The sequence below is a fragment of the Protobothrops mucrosquamatus genome, unplaced genomic scaffold (assembly GCF_001527695.2).
Source record: "Protobothrops mucrosquamatus isolate PMUCROS unplaced genomic scaffold, P.Mucros_1.0 scaffold666, whole genome shotgun sequence".
Taxonomy (NCBI): Eukaryota; Metazoa; Chordata; class Lepidosauria; order Squamata; family Viperidae; genus Protobothrops; species Protobothrops mucrosquamatus.
The window spans coordinates 244,693-245,987 of record NW_015386954.1 but is presented as its reverse complement, the minus strand read 5'-3'; the positions used below and the strand labels follow the sequence as shown (position 1 = coordinate 245,987).

At 39.3% G+C, this 1,295-nt stretch overlaps 1 protein-coding gene across 1 annotated transcript in view; it reads left to right on the top strand.

Moving 5' to 3' along the window:
* Positions 1-217: 217 nt before the first annotated feature.
* The window catches only part of CUNH3orf20 (chromosome unknown C3orf20 homolog), a 67,123-nt gene continuing 66,045 nt past the window's right edge, over positions 218-1,295 (top strand). The window contains exon 1 of the mRNA XM_029284508.1: positions 218-803. Coding sequence (XP_029140341.1) covers positions 218-803 — 586 coding nt within the window. The remainder of the gene's footprint in view (positions 804-1,295) is intronic.

Below are 1,295 nucleotides of genomic sequence, written 5' to 3'. Positions count from 1 at the left end.
GACCATTTGGGAAATGTTCTTTATGCTCTGTTGAATTCTTTGTACTGAAGATAGGATATTAAAGAATGAATACATTTTGAAAGAGACAGATTATCTCATCATTCACTTATCAAATGATACCTTAGCCCTAAAGATAACAGTGCAGAGATATTTCTTATATATTGTTCTCTTTATTTAGATGTTGCTACATCAACGATGAAATGAATGAACTGGTGATATGAATGACCAAAGGTCTGACACAAAAAGTAGTCCAAAGGTTGATCAAAAGGATGAACATAAATCTGACCATAAGAATGATCTTAAGAGTGAACCGAAACCTGAACAGAAAACTGATCAGAAGGCTGAACAGAAAGCTGAGCCGAAAGATGAGCCGAAAGATGAGCGCAAGACGGATGAATATAAAAATCTTGATTTTGAGCAAATGAAAGCCAAGGCCCCAAAGCTTTTGGCCGATATGGTACAGATGCTTATCACATGGCAGAAAATGGGCTTCCATGTGCCACGAGGTGTCAGGAACATATTTGAGTTCACCTGGGATGAGCTCATAGAGATACCGCCCAAAAAATCTTTCACAGGTTTATATTGTCCAGTTGTCAAATTTCTCCCCTGTGAAGAGGCTGAGCTGGCCTCCGCAACTACATCAAGAAGTCAAAAGCTGGGTGCTACACCCTCAGGGAAGAGAGCTAATTATATGATTTCACTTGAAAACCAGCCGATGCTCATGAAATTCCAGAAGCGGTCCATACATCTCCTGACAGAACTTCTGAAGCTAAAGATGAAGATAATGATTGATGCTGTTGCTGGTGAGACCACTTAGTTAAGTGTTTGTTTGTCTGCCATAACCTAAGGAATACTATCTGGAGAACCTGAAACTATTCAGGCAAAAGGTTCACCGGCTTTGGGTATGATGAAGCTGCATATGTGGGAAGGCTAAATGAAATGCATCCTCAAGTTCATATAGTTCCATGCAGTTAAGGGGGAAGCAAGAGCTCTTACTAAGACAAGAAGTGCTGTTGAAACATAGCAAAACATGAATCTATATAGCACGGGCAGAATATTTGACTGTTTGTGATATGTTCATTGTACATATGGAGGAGGAAATCCCCAATAGGATTCTGTTGAAGGAGCTAGTTCAGATCGTGCAGGAATGTAGACTGGAAATATTTTTCATGAGCCCTGTGCAATATTTTGGGATTAGAATCAAAAACTAATTCTAGGAATGGAGAGATGGGTTAAAAATGGCAACAGCATAGCAAGTAGTAACAACAATATTGCATGAAAGTAAATGCAAGGTT